The sequence below is a fragment of the Rhamphochromis longiceps genome, linkage group LG7, assembly GCF_057381845.1.
Source record: "Rhamphochromis longiceps isolate RC_006_pf linkage group LG7, R_longiceps_female_GT1.1, whole genome shotgun sequence".
Taxonomy (NCBI): Eukaryota; Metazoa; Chordata; class Actinopteri; order Cichliformes; family Cichlidae; genus Rhamphochromis; species Rhamphochromis longiceps.
In genome coordinates, this window is record NC_140563.1 from 54,120,022 (window position 1) to 54,137,217 (window position 17,196).

The window sequence follows — 17,196 nt, forward strand, 5'->3', positions numbered from 1 at the left end:
TTCCATGCGGAAGTCAAATTTAACAGAAATTTAAAGAGAAACCACAAACCTGCCTACTCTCTTGAAAAGTACAATGTATCGTATATTTACTCACCCAAATCATCGAGTCGGGTCCAGTATGAATGAAATGTTATTGAAGTAAGCTGATTTACTAATGCTAAACTATTACAAAGTACGCAGAACAATCAGCATGAAGCTTGGTGAGAAAATGATAGCTGTTTGTGTGATTATTCAGAAATGGAAGACATACAAAATGACAATGAATCACCTTTGGTGTGGAGCTCCATGCAAGATCTTGCTTCATGCGGTGAAGATCATCATGAGAAAGGTGGGGGATCAGCCCAAAATTACAAGGGAGGAGTTTGTTAATGATCTGAACAATCACAGAGAACACCATTGGTAACTCAGTAAGGACTGAATGGATGTAATCGATTGAAATCCTGCAGTGATCATATGGTCCCTGTACATGAAGACAGGTGTACAGGCCCATCTTAAGTTTGCCAATGATCATTAAATGATTCAGTGAAGGATTGTGAGGAAACGCTGTGGTCACTCGACCCGCCATGTTTAGAGGAAGAGAAATGCTGAGTATAATCTAAAGAACACCCTTCCCACAGTCAAGCATGGAGGTAGAAGCATCATGCTTTTGGGTTGTTTTTCTAATAAGGATACAGGATGACTTCACCATTCAGCCAGAACACTGAAGCTGGATCACGGATATGTCTTCCAGCACGACGGTGACCCAAAACATGTCATAAAATCAACAAAGGATCGGCTAAAGAAGAAGCACATTGATGTTATCAGTTTAGTTTCCAGAAGATTCTAGTTTATTCTGCCACAATAGGCAGGCCGTCATGGCAGCTGCGTTTTTAATAGTTTCTCTGCTTTTACTTTTGTATTGTGTAAGTCAAAAGCACACTACATTATTGTGACATCAGGTTTCTGACTTGGCCTTTTAACAATATTCCGTTTTTTTCTTTCTTTGACTTAAAAAGAAGGTTTTTTCACACTATGTTTTGGGATAGCACCTAAATGTACAGTATGCTTTGCATCACGAACCTACCTTTCTGTTTAAAAAGAAAGACACCAAACTTTGACCAGTATGTAAATTATACCTTATTATTCTATTATCTAGATTATGTGAATGTGTTTACAGCCTAAAGTGAAGTGTGTGAATTTACATACAACTTGCCATCGGGTATATTTGCTTACTCATTTCTAACTGACGTGCTTGGCCGCTAAAGTTAGTGCTAAACAAGAACAACAGGTTTTACTGTGTATCTTTGACAGCCCACATGACAGGGTAATCTAAAAAACCGTAACATAACTAGCTCTTTGCATGCTTATTCGTCCATTAATTACTTTTAAACACAAGAACCCCAAACTGAAAGAATAATATGCAGATTGGAGCATTTATTTAACTCACAAATGATAAAAATATAGGCAGACACTTTGGGTAAAACAGTATTTGCATTGTCATTTGGTCATTTTAACTCATCACTGATGCTTCCTTTCAACATCTACTAACCACAGTGTTATTCAGCTGTGTGAGGCCAATGTTTTTTTGTTTCTCATGTCATATAAAGTATTTTATGCCATTGGATTGATGGCTTTGCTCCTAAATATGGCACATCATTTTGTTATCTATATATGAATCGACAAATAACAGTATGATCCCTGTGTAGGGTAATTTCCAATAAACCAAGTTCAAAAAAAGGGAGTCTATGGCTGACGCGTGTTCCTGGTTTCCAAGAGAAATGCTTCCAGTTGCATTATGGTTTGAAGACTGTTTTATTTATTACAAACTGAGGATGTAACAATGAATCTCCTTCCAAAAAAAAGGCATGAAAATTCCAAAAAATAGCAGTTATCCAATACTAGCTGTGTACACGGTCAGAAAACCGTGAGACTCCTAACCTCTCTGTCCATGCTCCTCCCCTTCCCTCTCACACAGGGTTTCATGCTACTACTGCACTTATGTAATGAATCTATGAATAATAAAACAAACATGAACTCAATCGTAAATAAAATATAAAGCAGACATCTGGCGCTTACACCCTGCTTTAAAGAAATTGGTGTATAGTATTCAGAATACCATTTTACTACAATTAGAATAGACAAATAAATCTACCAAACACCACATGGACTTGATCAATACACTATGTAGTTGAATATCTACCACTTGTAACCACTTGTATAATGGCATACCAATAATTAGAGGTATGCCATCATACAACATAGCATACCACTTTATCTATCCATGAAGCCAGATAGGACACAACAATTAGTTAAACTGCAGTTGTCTTAAAGACATAAACACCATGGATGGCCTCTAATTTTCTGCTTCTAAATTCACATAAAACTGAGGTTATTGTACTCAGCCCTAAAAATTGTAGAAATATGGTATTTAACCGGATACTTATTCTGGATGGCATTACGGTGGCCTCCAGTAACACTGTGAGGAACCTTGGCGTCATTTTTGACCAGGACATGTTCTTTAATGGACATATTAAACAAATATGTGGTACTGCTTTTTTGTATTACCGTTATATCTTTGAAATTATGAATATCCCGTCTCAGGATGACGCTGAAAAACTAGTTCATGCATTTATTGCTTCTAGGCTGGACTATTGTAATTCATTATTATCAGGATGTCCGAAAAACTCCATGAAAAGCCTTCAGTTGATCCAAAATCAAGAGTACTGGCAGGGACTAGAAAGAGAAAGCATATTTTGCCTATATTGGCTTCCCTTCATTGGCTCCCTGTTAAATCCAGAATCAAATTCAAAATCCTGCTCCACATATAAAGTCTTGAATAATCAGGCCCCATCTTATCTGAATGACCTCATAGGGCTGTATCACCTCATTGGGGCACTTTGCTCTCAGACTGCAGGCTTACTTGTGGTTCCTAGAGTATTTAAAAGTAGAACGGGAGTCAGAGCCTTCAGCTTTCAGGGCTCTCTTCTGTGGAACCAGCTTCCAATTTTGTATTAGGGAGACAGACATCCTCTCTACTTTGAAAATGTTAGGGCAGGATCAGGTGAGCCTGAATCCTCCCATAGTTACGCTGCAATAGCTGCTGGGGGATTCCCATGATGCACCTTTTCCACTCACCATGTCTTTATACACCTCTCTGCATTGAATCATTAGTTATTATTAATCTCTCACAGCAAGAGGATTCTGTGTTGGAATCCGCTGGAGTACCAGGAGTTCTCTCCAGGTCCTCCAGTTTCCATCCATGCTAGCATATGTGTGCAGGGTGTACCCACCTTTCACTCTATGGCATCTGGGACAGGCTCCACCTTGAAGCTTCATGTAAAGTAGTATTACCTAATGGTGATTTGTTAGTGTATGTATTATCAACTTATAGAAAGTACAGTAAAGGGATATCACGTTAGCTTGGACCTCTGACCTCTTCTTCAAGGTCATATAAGGTCAAATTTTCATGAAAGTGTTGAGAATGAGCTGCTTAGTTAGGAATATACTGTAATATAAAGTTATTCAGTTATCCATTGTCTACTCCTATATAATGTTTGTATAATAAAGAAAACATATGTCATGCCATGCTACATTTACCTGATTTTTACTGCACTACAAACTTCTTACAAGTGAGCAAAGAAACAATACAAAAACCTGTTTGTCTGCTAGTCTGCTGTTGACAATAATTAATTATTTGACAATAATAATTATTGGCAAATATATTAAATTGTCATTATTTGGCGACAATTATGCTGCCAAATAAAGTAGCATCCTGCACATAACAGGCCTACTTGCATGACTTTGCCCACTAGGTGTCTCTCTTGCCATACACAAAGTCCATGTTAGAGCGCAAAGACGTTTCTCTTCAACACTTTTCAGAGTGTACTTCCCTGGTGAACAGTATGCTGCGTTATCCTCAGCATAAACCGATTGTTCGGTTTTCATCAACAGTCGATGGGAAAGGGAACTGGGCGTGAGTTCTCAACAGCTCTGTGGCCACCACACTGCACACCAAAAACAAACAAACCAAACAGCAACATCACAGCCTCGAGGATCCTCTGAAGAGTTTAGTCACAGCCAAATGCACCGTCAACGAGCACCGCAGATGTGACTCACACAAGATGCTCACAGATAAAATTGGACTTCCCGTTCCCAGCTCTCCCCCCTTTTACTAAAAACCACAGAGACCTTTGTAATCCTATAGGACCTGACACTGGCTCAATGTGACTCAGTCAGACTTTGTGGCATTTCCTATATGTTATTGTTTCACAATGTCTTGGAGTGGCTGTTTAAAGTCTTGAGTCCACAAAGCACAACACCGGAACAATACCTTTAATTTTCTCTTGACTCTTCTGTCACAATGCTGGGTGGATCCTGTTTGGTCTTCTGAGGAACCACTAAACCATTACGTGGACTGCTGCGACGCAGATCCTGCACACTGTATCAGAATTTTACTAAAGCATTTGCCTTTCAAACCAAGTTAAGCACCGCTCCTATCCACGCAGCCTGCTTAGTAGTTACTTTGTAGAAAGATTTAGAGACATATATATATATATATATATACAGATACGTTAATCATATTAATGATTACGTTAATCATGCATTAGACTCCTCTAATGCATACTTTATTAAGAGTCTGAACGGTCAGAAAGTCCTTAAAAAAGAAAAAAGAAAACTTTAACTGAACTCATCTTTAGCGATTACTTGGTCATTATCTTACACAGTGGGATGGTATGGTACATGTTCTCTTTCCTTCGCTCGGTTTCGGACACACCCACTTGTTTCAGTGAGAGAGAAGTGGGAGCGCAGGAGAAGGAGGAGGACACATAGGATTCAGTCACACAGCAGCAGCAGCTTTAGAGGAGCTCATCCAAACATCTCCGCTCATCCTTCACATCACAGCTACCATCTATTGATACCCGGCTGCCCAGAGGTCCATTGAAGCCTCGGTAAACTACCTGTAACTCACAATCGGCGTGGATCTCGACTTAGTATTCCGTGACCTTTCGGATATAAATCCCACGGAGTTGCACTCCCCGAGCGTAAGGCTTGCATCGTGGCTCTTGTAGAAGTGGCATGTTCGAGGGAAACTCCGGGCACAATTGAACTCCTGCTTTCACCCAAAGAGGTAAAACAAAACAAAGCATAATAATAATACTGATTATAATAATGATGATACTAATAATGCTAAACCACCTCACTGCATCATGTTAAAGCGTGTGGCTCGATTGTTACATAGTAACTACGAATGCATCCCCCTTCTGCTCCAGGATGGAGCATTAGGAAGCGCAACAATGTTTACATTCGCTGATCATGTTCAGGTTCATTTTATTGATTTATTGATTTATCGATAGCTGATCTCCCCTCGGTCGTCTGCGTTCATGTCCTCAGCTGTTTCCTTGCACATTCGTGCATGCTGGGGATGTTTTGCTTGTTTAAAATGCGACGTCAGGTGTGACACGCTCTTCTCGACGTTACAAAGCCATGATTTTAATTTATTTAATTAGGTTTTTTTGTTTGTTTTTTCAATTGTACGGCGTTTGTTTGTGCATTTAGACTTGAGATCGTACATTTCGATCTTCAACACTGAAGAAGCAGGCGAACACATCTATAGCTCATTGCTCTTTCCTCTTGTTTTGCATCTTGCTTCAATTACCGCCCCCACTCACCGAGTGGCAGATGTACAGAACGAGGTCCACATAAGCTCCGGTGTTTACTTTTGAAGTGACTCCCCTCCCATCCCTCTTCCTGAGTCCATGGTTGACTGTGAACACCTGGCAATGATTTTTAAACAGGCTGTAGTCAGCCAGGCCCTGGCTCGAGTCCAGTGGCTGCATGTGCATGTCCTTTAACTGTGTGCTTTCTGAGTGAGGCGTGTAGTGTGGGCTTTCTGGGCTGTGTGCTCGGTGTGTGGATCTGATTTCTGTGAGGGGTGGGATGAGGAAGACATCTCTCCCTCTCTCAGCCACTGAGCCAACCACACATCTTGGCACTGCTGGCATTTCTTCCTGTCTGGACCCTTTGGTGTACTGACTGTGGTATTATAATAGAGGGAAGTCCTCCAGAGCAGCGTGGAAACCTCAATGCTGATAAGCTGTCACAAATTATTATTTTAGTCTAGTTGTTTGTATTAACTTGTGCAACAGAGATATTTGCTTTATTATACCACAAGCTGTCACATATTGTAATGGTCATCAAAGGGTTTGTGTTTGAAATTAGGCTGCATTATCTGCACATTTGCGGTAAATTGGGCACCACCTTTGCAACTGTGAGTCTTTCTCTCCACTGTCCTTAAAAATAAACTATAAAAATGACCACTTTGTAAAAGAAATAGAAATATTAATGGCACAGCAGAACTTCTCAGTACTCACAGCAATGTCTTTTGTTCTTTCTGACCAACAGTACAAAACCTTCAGGAATTTTCTCACCAATTTGGTTTGAATGGAGGCAGGGCGGGGACTTAAACTACTTGAGGTTGAACCTCTTTGTAGGTTATGTTAATAAAGTTTCATTAACCTAAAAATCTTTGCTACTTTGCTTTGTCATGAAGCTATGAATAAGTAGGAGGAAGAATGTTGCGCAAAGAAAAAAGAGTCAGAAACATCAGATAATCAGATAAATTATGGTATGAAAAACTTGAGTCACCAAAGAGGGAAGTGCATGTTTCCCAACATGTTATGTAAATGTTGTCATTTGCTTATTATTATTATTATTTTTACTTTGAAATTGATTATATTTTCCTATATTCTCATGGAAAATGATTGCGTCTGCAGATGTGAAGATGTGTCCAGGAGTTTGTTCTCATTTAGAGCAGGAGTAAGACAGCCTGCATTAGTTCATAGCCGAAAAGGGTTTGTCAGTTTAATCCTAGCTTTGAAATAGTTTTCCTTTTGTAACTTCCATGTAATTTACAGTTTCCAGACAGCTGTCAGGAATTTTTACAGACTTGTCACACTCGTGATGTTTGAATGCGCCCTGTGCCTGTGCCCTGTGGATGATGAGATTAAGCAAATTTAAACAGTGATACGAGTTATCTAATTTCCTCTGTAATCAGTGCTTAAGATCAAAACAAGAGAAACGTGCTTATGTTTCAGAGGTTAGTCTAAGTTTAAGCTTATAATCAGGAAGCAAATCCAACACTTTTAAGCGTAAGTGCAGTCTTCAATTATTCTTTCTCGTTGCATTGTCTAAGATTTGTATAAAACTTTTTTTGTTTTGTTTTATTTATTTCTATTTTGAATCTAGCCGTGCTTGTATATGTCACAGACGGGTTTCGGGACCAGCTGCTTGAGCTGGTAATCCAGGCTTTACCCTTTAATATGCAAATAGTTGAGGCATGTGGTTTACTGATCTTTTCATTGTTCACCTTTCCCGCACTCCCCAGTATGCGGGCGTGAGTGAGCACTTTCGTTTGACAACAGGGAAAATGAAGATTGTGCAAACAGATCACCTTTGGTAATTGTGCTGGCCACCAGTGTTGTTTGGAGGAATGAGTGCATTGCAGTGAGATTAAATGGAAAAGCTGTGTTATGCTTTGCTATTTTATTGCCACTAAATGATTTGTTTGGCAAAAGAACAGAGACGGTTAGCAGCTCAGCTAAGTGTCTATCATTTACTGGTAGACTATAATTAGCTTGTAATCATTTTGCTACCTAGTATGAAGCTAAATTATTGGACTAACTGAAGTGTTTATCTGCCAGCTCCAGTGCCTGAGAGTACCAATGGTTCTATTTATTAATATGCCAATGATTAACAAGTGTGAAACCTCTTCATTTTAGCGCCTGACTTATAAGGATCACATATTTAAATCGAGTCACTTACAACCTCCAGTTAGAAACCCTGAGCTGCAATGTGTCCGTGTGTGTGTGTAGCATGTGACGTGTGCAAGGAGATTAGGTGAGGATGTTCTCCTTACAGATGAGCCAGAGGCCAGGAGTTGACAGGTTGCCAGTTTTGTCACTGCAGGAATGCAGTAAATCCTGTTCAACCGGTGGCGGTTGGTTTTGGGTTTCATTAACTTGTGATAAATAAGATTCTTCCTCTTTATACAAAGACGTGGAATGGCTGTCCTTTGAGCTGTGCGCTGACATCCCTGTGCGAACATGTTCAAAGGGACAAAGCCCAGAATCATTAGGATTCATCCTCTGAGCACCCTGAATGCCAAAAAAATAAAATCAAAATTCATAGCTGTTCATTCAGTATGCATTGAGATATTAAGCCCAAGGTATGAGTGCCACTGCTCACCAGAAATCCCCACTGGACTTGCATTTATACCTGCAGGGATTGGGCTTGATTTCCTATTCATGAGACTGCATTCTGAGGATTTTGGAACAGATGATGCAACTTAGCGAAAATGGAAACTGTCCTTAGCTCTCTGTAGCTTTCTGTTTTTTGAAGAGGAGTCATTTATGACAGCAAGGAACTTTTGAACTCTTTCACTCTTGAAGTGAAAATCCTATCATTCGAACATCAAATGCTCGCCACCTCAGAATCAGAATCAGAATACTTTATTGATCCCTGGGGGAAATTATTTTTTGTTACAGTGCTCCATTTTAAACCAACATTAAGACAAGACAGACAATACGCTAACTAAGAATAGTACAATATATACATATATATACATACATACATACATAAGTCACTTATAAATAAATAGTTGGAAAAGAAACATGTGTAGTTGTAGCAGCAAACAGTGTGTTAAGTGGATGCGTTGTACAGGGAGATGGCCACAGGCAGGAATGATTTCCTGTGTCGTTCAGTGGTGCTTTTCGGTAATCTCAGTCTCTCACTGAACGAGCTCCTGTGACTGACCAACATGTCATGGAGTGGGTGGGAGGTGTTATCCAACATTGTCTTTATCTTGGACAGCATCCGCCTCTCCGACACCACCTTGAGGGAGGTGTTTTACAAACCTGTAGGTTTGTAAAACATTTGCTTGCTGACAGAGCTTGACCCCTTTCAGCTACAATAGATTTCACTTCAGGAGAGCCTTTGAAATGCAGAAAAGTGTGTGTATATATATATATATATATATATATATATATATATATATATATATATATATATATATATATATATATATATATATATATATATATATATATATATATACATCTGTTTTATACCTAGCATATAAATGGAAGTCTGTTCCTTCTTCTGAAGCATTTTATTGATGTTTTTTTTTTCTTATTGAGCCATCAGAACTTTTTAATCATTATAATTTACAGCAGCTGTCAGGTTGTGGAGCTATTTGCAGTCAAGAATGAAATTACAAAACCATTAGAAACAAGCCCAGTCCTGTTTTTGTACTAAAACCTACCCTTACTACTAGGATTAACCAGCCTTCTATCAAATTCTATCAAGACCGATAGACTTAGGGGCAGGCTGACAACTTAAAATGTCTGTCAGCTGTGGATTTACTGGGTCAGACAGAGACTTGGTCCCTCTGTAAATAGAGTGCAGAAGGCACTAGACATGTCTAGAAATTGGTTGGAATAAAAGCGAGCTGTGAGCGAGCACAGGGCGAAGACAGTGAAGATGGGAGCTGTGATTTTCTGGAAGGAGAGTGCATTTCTCAGAGGCTTAAAAGAGCCCCACTGTCTCTTTCTTTTTCCCTTTTCATGAAGAATCCTCTGCAAAGGGAAACTTCATTGTTAATCGTGGCATCTCTGAAAGAGGAGGATTAGCATTGCTCAGAGCTGCAAGGCCTTGCAGTCTCTGCAAGAACACAATTGTTATCTACTCGACCTTCAGAACCCTCAGATTTATGCTGTTTTGTAATTTGTAATCACTTGATCTCTTTCTGAATATCTTGATCTCTTGGGAATGATTGAGATTCCTCCTCCAAAAATACATTTTACGTTTTTGTTTTTTTATCTCATTGTGGATATCAGTGCCCAACAATGTAATATATCAGCATCAACATCACCACATAGTGCATCCACTGTATTCACTTCACTAAACCTACATTTTTATGACTAATTGTACAGGACAAACAGTTTGTTTGCACTGTAAAGCTCCTGATTAATAGCTACTACATGCCCCATTTTTCAACATAAATTGCATCTAGCTTTAAATTTTAGTGGATGTGTTTAAAAGGTTAAGATACACCATATTACAGACTATTTGAAGACGGAAGATACACGTTGTGGGAAATGTTGAATTGGTGAATAATAATTATGTGTAGTGGGCTTCAAATGTGCAGTGCATTGATGAGAGATTTTTCTTTATCTCTTTCATTTTAGGATTCAATGAAAATGTCCGTGTGCGTCCATGAGAACCGAAAATCGCGAGCCAGCACCGGCTCCATGAACATCTACCTTTTTCACAAGTCCTCCTATGCCGACAGCGTCCTTATGCACCTCAACTCGCTGCGGCAGCAAAGGCTTTTCACCGACGTCTTGCTCCATGCTGGCAGCCGCTCCTTTCCCTGCCACCGCGCAGTGCTGGCTGCCTGCAGTCGCTACTTTGAGGCCATGTTCAGCGGTGGCCTGAGGGAAAGTCAGGCCAGTGAGGTTGACTTCCATGATTCGATCCACCCGGAGGTTTTGGAGCTCCTGCTGGATTACGCTTATTCATCACGGGTGGTCATCAATGAGGAGAATGCAGAGTCGTTGTTGGAGGCTGGGGACATGTTGGAATTTCAGGACATCCGGGATGCCTGCGCAGAATTCTTAGAGAGAAACCTTCACCCATCCAACTGCCTTGGCATGCTTCTGTTGTCAGATGCCCATCAGTGTACCAAGCTGTCAGAGCTCTCCTGGGGCATGTGCCTCAGCAACTTTCCTGCTATTTGCAAGACGGAGGACTTCCTCCAACTGCCCAAAGATATGGTGGTGCAGCTTTTATCACATGAGGAGCTAGAGACAGAAGACGAGAGACTGGTTTACGAAGCTGCTCTTAACTGGATCAACTACGACTTGGAAAGGAGGCACTGCCATCTCCCGGAGCTCCTGAGAACGGTTCGCCTTGCGCTATTGCCTGCCATCTTTTTAATGGAGAACGTCTCTACCGAAGAGCTAATTAACTCCCAGGCCAAGAGCAAGGAGCTGGTGGATGAAGCTATTCGCTGTAAGCTGAAAATCCTGCAGAACGATGGCGTTGTTAACAGCCCATGTGCTCGACCCAGAAAAACCAGCCATGCCCTGTTTCTTCTGGGTGGCCAGACTTTCATGTGTGACAAGTTGTACCTTGTGGACCAGAAAGCCAAAGAGATCATCCCAAAGGCTGACATCCCCAGTCCACGGAAGGAGTTTAGTGCCTGTGCAATTGGATGTAAGGTGTACATCACTGGTGGCAGAGGCTCAGAAAATGGCGTGTCCAAAGATGTTTGGGTCTATGACACTGTCCACGAGGAATGGTCAAAGGCGGCACCCATGCTGATTGCCAGGTTCGGCCACGGGTCTGCAGAGCTGAAACACTGTCTCTACGTCGTAGGTGGTCACACCGCAGCGACAGGCTGCCTTCCAGCTTCTCCATCAGTGTCTCTCAAACAGGTGGAGCAGTTTGACCCCGTGGCAAACAAGTGGACAATGGTAGCTCCTCTGAGAGAGGGTGTGAGCAACGCAGCAGTTGTTAGCGTCAAACTCAAACTCTTTGCTTTCGGAGGAACCAGCGTCACCCACGACAAGCTGCCCAAGGTGCAGTGCTATGATCCGCAGGAGAACCGATGGACCGTGCCTGCATCCTGCCCTCAGCCATGGCGCTACACAGCCGCCGCTGTCCTGGGAAACCAGATCTTCGTCATGGGCGGAGACACAGAGTTCTCAGCATGCTCAGCATACAAGTTCAGCAGCGAGAGCTACCAGTGGACAAAAGTGGGTGATGTGACTGCCAAGAGGATGAGCTGCCAGGCTGTGGCATCAGGGAACAAACTCTATGTGGTGGGTGGGTACTTTGGCACACAGAGGTGTAAAACTCTGGACTGCTATGACCCCACACTGGATGCATGGAACAGCATAACTACAGTGCCATACTCACTCATTCCTACTGCTTTTGTCAGCACCTGGAAACATCTACCTGCTTGAGTTCAGAACCCTCTACATGCACCCTTTCCATTAGGTAAGATCGTGCTCCTGATGCCTTTGATTTTACGTGCCTTGTGGAGTACTGGTATTATGCGATATATGAGAACAGTTGTATGAAGCAGGTTTTTTTTGTTTCAGTTGGAGCTGTAAAAAAATCCAATAAATTGCCTGAAGTAACTGGAAATTTAACTAGAAATACGAAAAAAAAAAAAAAACCACCTCAGCAGTACACTTCCCTTCTGTTTGAGACTAGCACCTCGAGGCTATGTTAGCCACTGCTATAAGACACCTGACTCTTTGACAGCTCTGTCAGCATTCGTGTTTGATCTAGGGCAGTCCAAGAGTCGGGTTTTCCCAAGGGAAATCATACAATTTGATCCTTTTTTAAGAACCCTCTATCACAAATCTGACAGTGCTACACTAGAGCGATTCTTTGAAGCAACCTTTGAAGGGTTTGACAGTTTTTGGTAGTATAAACACTCAGTATTGAATTGCATTATTAATGTTTTACCCCCGTATAGATGTATGTCTATGTGAATTGCATTTAGAGTTTGAAGTATCATGATTTTAAAGTTAAAAAGAATTCAGGCCTGTAACATGATGCAATTTTTCACTCTGTTAGGCTTTTAGATTTTCACAATAAGAGTTATACTGGCACGATAAGTGGAGTGGAGGGCAGACCAGTGGGGGATTGATAGGGCTTGTGTGCTTTAGTTAAGTGAGTTATGCGGCTGCGGGGATGGGCCGAAGGACAGAGAGGGTAATTGAAAGAGAATAGGATACTTTTATTGCTCCTGTGGGGGAAATCTCTCTAAGAGGGAAAAAGGGGTCTGCCAATTAGACAAGCTCCACACCAGCAGGCTGCAACACCCCAGCGCGGATAATCCACTCTCAGTTGCCTTCCTTTGATGAGGTTATGGTCTTTACACTGGGTGAGAGGGAGGTGGCCGGCGACTCACGCAGTGTCGGAAACCATTCATCATCAGCTACAAGATGAGGCGACTGCGAGAAGTGGCAGCGAGGGACATGAGGAGGCGTTGTAAAGCTAGACGGCGTGAGACCTACCCCTCAGCCCACTCAAACACACACCATCCTTCATAGTAGTGGCCTCGCTCTGAAAATTTACGGTCTCTTCCGGTTCCGTCTGTGCCTTCCTGGTCTTATTTTTAACTACGGTCTCCGGCTCTGATGGTAAATAGGCTGGACGTATGTGGAGCATGGGTAGTGAGCTGGCAAACCTGATCTTTCTGCGCACTGCAGGCTGGAGGGTCATGATCACATCACATCAGACAATCACTGCAACCTACTCCGATGCCCACGCACACATAGCCTTGCAGACAGTCTTTCATTTTTCTCTATTTTTTTCTGAAATGGCTAGCAGGTATGAATGCAAAGTACTGACACACACAAACGGTGTCCCACTTGATAATCCCAGGAAACTGCTCGGAGTGGCATCACTGCTATAAGGCTGTGATGTTCCTCTTCTTTACTGGATGAAATATTTTGCATTGTTTCTTTTTTTGTGTGTGACTTGTCTCTGAAAGAGAGACTGAAGGCCTGAACTATCTGTAAGCCAGCGCAATAAAATGCTCAGTGAAGTGAATAATCCTGCCACTAATTTAATAGAGAATTTGTTTTTTTTCTGTGTCTGCCTGTCATGGCAACTGACAGTCTACTCAATGAACGCGGTGAAAAGATGAAATGTGGAGGAATGGAAAAGAAGGCTGACTGTTTAGGAATAAAAGGAGAATGAAGGATGTTAGACCTCACAGGAGGAGATTGTAGCTGTGAGGGGAAAAAACGAAGTTTGCAGTCTTTTTCTCCCAGGGGAAAATTCCTAACTCCTCTTTGAGTTCTCCTTTTTTATTTTCTCAGAAAGCTATTAGCAGGGGAAAATGGTTGAAGAATTACCACCAAAATGCCTAATGTGAGGCATAACAGAATCATTTTAGGCCTCAGTCTTTGTATGGGTGAAGCGAATATAATGGTTGATGGCTTTTGTTAGCGTCAGATGAAGCCACGCTAGCTTTTTCTCAATTTTCCACAGTTAGCTGCTAAGCTAAACTAAGATAAGATAAGCTAAGCTAATAATCCCATCTTTTAGAACATGTCAGAGTAATCAGGCTTCAAACAACAAACTATTGACATAAAAGTAAACAAATGGAGATCACACAGTATCCACTGCTTTAAATACTCTAGCAAATCTGTGTTAATCTCTGGACTAAAACAAAACTCACGACTCCAGTTTTCAGACTACTAATAATTTTGAACAGAAATCCAGTACTTAAATAGGTTTCTGGATCTGAAGGTACACAACAGCACTACCCATACGGGGAGAGTGTAACACAGACATATACTCATATGCACTTCACTCATCTCTTTTCACTCTCTATGTGTTTATGCACTACTTTGCATTTAGTCACGAGTTATTATTATTAGTTTCTTCCTGTTAAAAGGGGGAGTTTTTCCTTCCCACTGTTGCCAAGTGCTTGCTCATAGAGGGTTGTCTGACTGTTGTGGTTTTCTCTGTATTATTGTAGTGTCTTTACCTTACAGTATATAGCACCTCGAGATGACTATTGTTGTGGTTTGGCGCAATGTATAAACAAAATGGAATTTAATTAAACTGAATATACTGCTAACAGAAGGAAACTTGTAACCAACATGTGAGGCACGCTCACCCAAATGACACCAAACACTACACTTCTCTCACTGTGGTTCCCAGCAATACATTCACTGAGTTTGAATTAGATTCACTAATTCTGCAGTAAAACACAACCTGTGGACTGTTCATACTCCTAAATTGTTGTTTAGATCATGTGCATCACTCATGTCTGTCATGATTATTAAGTGAATTAAACACAATCCAATACTGCTCATGTAAAGACAAATACACGTCTCCAAAAAGCTGACTCAACAGCAGGGATACAGTCCACTAGGCAGGAGTTTGGTTTTATTTTGTGCACCCTGACTCTTTAGACAGAAAAAAAATCTTTTATTCCTAATCCATCTTCTGTACTGTTTTGATTAATTAAAAGGTCACCTTTAAACTGTTTAGCACTGTTTGCTTTCAGGCATTTTCACCTTATTAGCCTGCCTAATGAGTCTTTCTTTTCTCTCTCCCTTAGATTTCCCTGTTTTGCATCATCTACTGGTCTCCCAACTGTGAAGAAGCACACATTCTTTTTCTCCAAAAGAGACACTGAGCAGTGATGTACAGACGCCCGCATTCATTTTGATGTTGCAAAGAGGCAAAAAAAGAAAGAAGAAAAAAAATCAGAGGCATGGACAGATGGACGCTTTCACTAGAACGATGCCATCTCTCGTTTTGTGAGATGGAAGCTGAGGCGTACAGTAAAAAGAAGTTCACGCAAACAAACCAAACAAACTGCTGCTTGGCACAAACTCCCACTCTGCGTGGGGCATTTTACACTTGTGCTTTCATGCTGCCACTGGCGTGCTGAAAACATATCACACTACCTGCATTTCTTTCCCCCCGTTCAGTCATGAAATGCTTGTTAGGACTTTATTGTTGTTTTTAAATATTAAGAGAAAAAGAAGAAAAAAATGTATAGCATGACAGATGCCCTGTTTAGATTGCTGGAGGTGGAACACGAGGATAGGTTAAAGTTTGACTGAACATAGATGATTTATAAAAGGCAGAATGAAGGAGCAAACACCCCCTCAGTCCTCTAATAAGCTCTTCCGTTTGTATCTTCTTTTGCGTCGTTTCAAGCTTGTGCGTCTAACAGCTGTGACACAGAAACAAACCAGGCAGTGACAGGGCACTGCCTGGTTTGTGAGGTTTTGATGGCCAACACAAGCTGAGTTGGAAGAGGTTGGAGGGGTAGATCTGTGCATGGCCAAGGAGTGGGATGGGGTGAAGGTGCCTTGAGGTCATGACCTTACATGTTTGCATGTGACGCTCGCTGAACCAACCCACTGTACACAGGGCTGGGCGGATTTCGGCAGGCTCGGAAGGAACGCCGTAACACTTCATGCTGTAAAAGACTGGCTTTGCTTCTGACAAACGCAGCGGCTCGCTCGCCTGAGTCGTAGCTGAACCCTTTTTTGAGCATGTTTGTGGTGATTCGCTAAGAAAACAAACAAAAGATAACAAAAAAACTGGCATGGACTCTCGTCACCTTAAACGCAAACTGAGAAGTTCTCAGTTTCTTCTTAAACTTGCTGCAATGTAGTCTTAATTTATATGGCAATGAATACTCTTGTTATGTTAAGATGTTTTAATCGTATTTATTTTCTTCTCTGCCTGTGTTCATTATGTGAATGTATGTTTGGGTTATGTTGTGCATGGCCGGTTGTTGTGTTTTAATTTCATCGCAGTTGGGGCGGGCGGCTGTATTTTGGACAGTCCAGTTTTTTGCGTGAGGTACTTGGTTCTTTTAAGAGAAACCTCTCCCAGGGTTTCATGGATGCAAGAGGCAGAATGACTCACACTACGGATAATGTAAAGCAGTCATTAGCAAGACTATAGAGTCCCTTACACTATAGAAGACTGAACGGCTTTGAAAGAAATGTTGTTTTAATTCTGTTTAAGCTCTAATCTGGGTCCAAACTTGCCTTAAATCAGCCTAAATAGGAGACCAAATGAAGTGGGTTAGATGAACCATAAAACAGAAAAGGCTGGCAGATCGGTGCAGTATATGACCCAGTACCAACAAGGGAGAGTAACCCTGACATGGCTAAGATTGTGACAGCTGGACGACTGTCACATGTGCTAACTTGGCTTCTCGTGAGTCTTTGTAATCATTAGGTTAAGAACTCCAGTAAGCTGTGCATTGTTAAGGGCAGACACCACAGTGCTTTTCACCATAGTGTCATTCATACACATTAAAAAAAAGAAGAAAAAAAAAAAAGAGGTATCCGAAGACCAAAACATGTGTCATTAAACACTTTCATATGAAACACTTGGCAACATTAATCAGCGTTTTTCATCTGTGTGTCTGTCTGTGTGACCTGAACATTGGCGTTTTACATTTGAATATTAATGGTATCATTGAATTTCAATGTAAGAGGTAATGTTTTGGTGGAATATGTATGTAATTTTTTTAAAACTTCTATGTGCACTCAAATTAAATCAACAGGGGATTAACAGCCCAGTAAATTCTGCTTCAGCGCCCCAAGCCACCCAAAAGTTCCCTTTTATTGTCAATTTCAGGACAAACCATTG

The 17,196-nt window shown here is 41.3% G+C and overlaps 1 protein-coding gene across 1 annotated transcript; it reads left to right on the plus strand.

The window, feature by feature from the left end:
- Window positions 1–4,770: 4,770 nt before the first annotated feature.
- On the plus strand, window positions 4,771–16,882 carry enc1 (ectodermal-neural cortex 1). The gene is made up of 3 exons (XM_085414325.1): window positions 4,771–5,107; window positions 10,224–12,039; window positions 15,134–16,882. Exon 2 carries the CDS (start codon window positions 10,230–10,232, stop codon window positions 12,003–12,005), a length of 1,776 nt encoding a protein of 591 aa, XP_085270451.1. The 5' UTR covers window positions 4,771–5,107; window positions 10,224–10,229; the 3' UTR covers window positions 12,006–12,039; window positions 15,134–16,882.
- The last annotated feature ends 314 nt before the right edge of the window (window positions 16,883–17,196 follow it).